We start from the raw sequence: 938 nt of genomic DNA, 5'->3' as shown, positions 1-938 counted from the left end.
ACTTACCTTGANACAAAAATCTTCTTCGTGGGGAATGGGGAACCGCGCCCCCCCTTGGGGGCCGACGGTTTCGATAGGCTGGACCTTCTCCTTTGGTTTAATCGGATAAAACCATATATGATTAATTCCAATCCAAAAAACATGTCAAATTTCCTTTATTATTGGAATTCGTTTCTAATATCATTCTATCAAAATCTGAAAAACTTATATAATCATCATCATATTCATCTTTATCATTTTTTTTTCCTTTTGAAATTAAAAAAAATGGACCATTAATTGCTTCATTTTCTATATTTGTATTATTATCAATATTCATATCATTCTTTGAAAATTTTACTGGACCAGAATAAACAAATACTAAATCATAAATATTATTTGAGAAATTCATCCCAAAATTATCATTTCCTCTATATATATTTGAAAATTCTGAGTAATAGTTTTCATTTCCTGTATTTTCTTCCATAGAAATTAACCATTGAAATCCTTCTTTGAGAGATTTTTTTGATAATTTTACTATTTGTATTATTGCTCCATTAATTCTACTTAATGATAATGATATAAAATTTCCATATAAAATTTCTGATACTTCACTTAATAAGATTCTTATTTCTTTAAATTTATATATATTTGAAAGTATTACTGCATATTCTATAATATCATTTGTACATCCTTTATAATCTTCAGTTTCTCCTGAAACTAATAATGCTTTCTTATTGACTTTTAATCTTTTTATTATTTCTTCTCCATTTCCAACTGAATAAAATGAATTAATGTTTGGTATTTTTTTATAAAAATTCCACATTCAAAATTAAGTAAAGTATTTAACTTTTTGATAACTTTTTTTTTTTTTTTTAAATATAAAATTATATATATATATATATATATATATATATATATATATATATATATATATATATAAAAAAAAAAAAAAGAGAGAG

The 938-nt window shown here is 22.9% G+C and overlaps 1 protein-coding gene across 1 annotated transcript; it reads right to left on the bottom strand.

Moving 5' to 3' along the window:
- Window positions 1–121: 121 nt before the first annotated feature.
- Chro.60600 (hypothetical protein) lies at window positions 122–802 on the bottom strand. Its single annotated transcript, XM_659787.1, has 1 exon — window positions 122–802. One exon carries the CDS (start codon window positions 800–802, stop codon window positions 122–124), a length of 681 nt encoding a protein of 226 aa, XP_664879.1.
- Window positions 803–938: the final 136 nt, after the last annotated feature.

The sequence above is a fragment of the Cryptosporidium hominis genome (assembly GCF_000006425.1).
Source record: "Cryptosporidium hominis TU502 chromosome 6 CHRO016184, whole genome shotgun sequence".
In the NCBI taxonomy this organism is placed as follows: Eukaryota; Apicomplexa; class Conoidasida; order Eucoccidiorida; family Cryptosporidiidae; genus Cryptosporidium; species Cryptosporidium hominis.
This window is presented reverse-complemented; position numbering and strand designations above follow the sequence as displayed.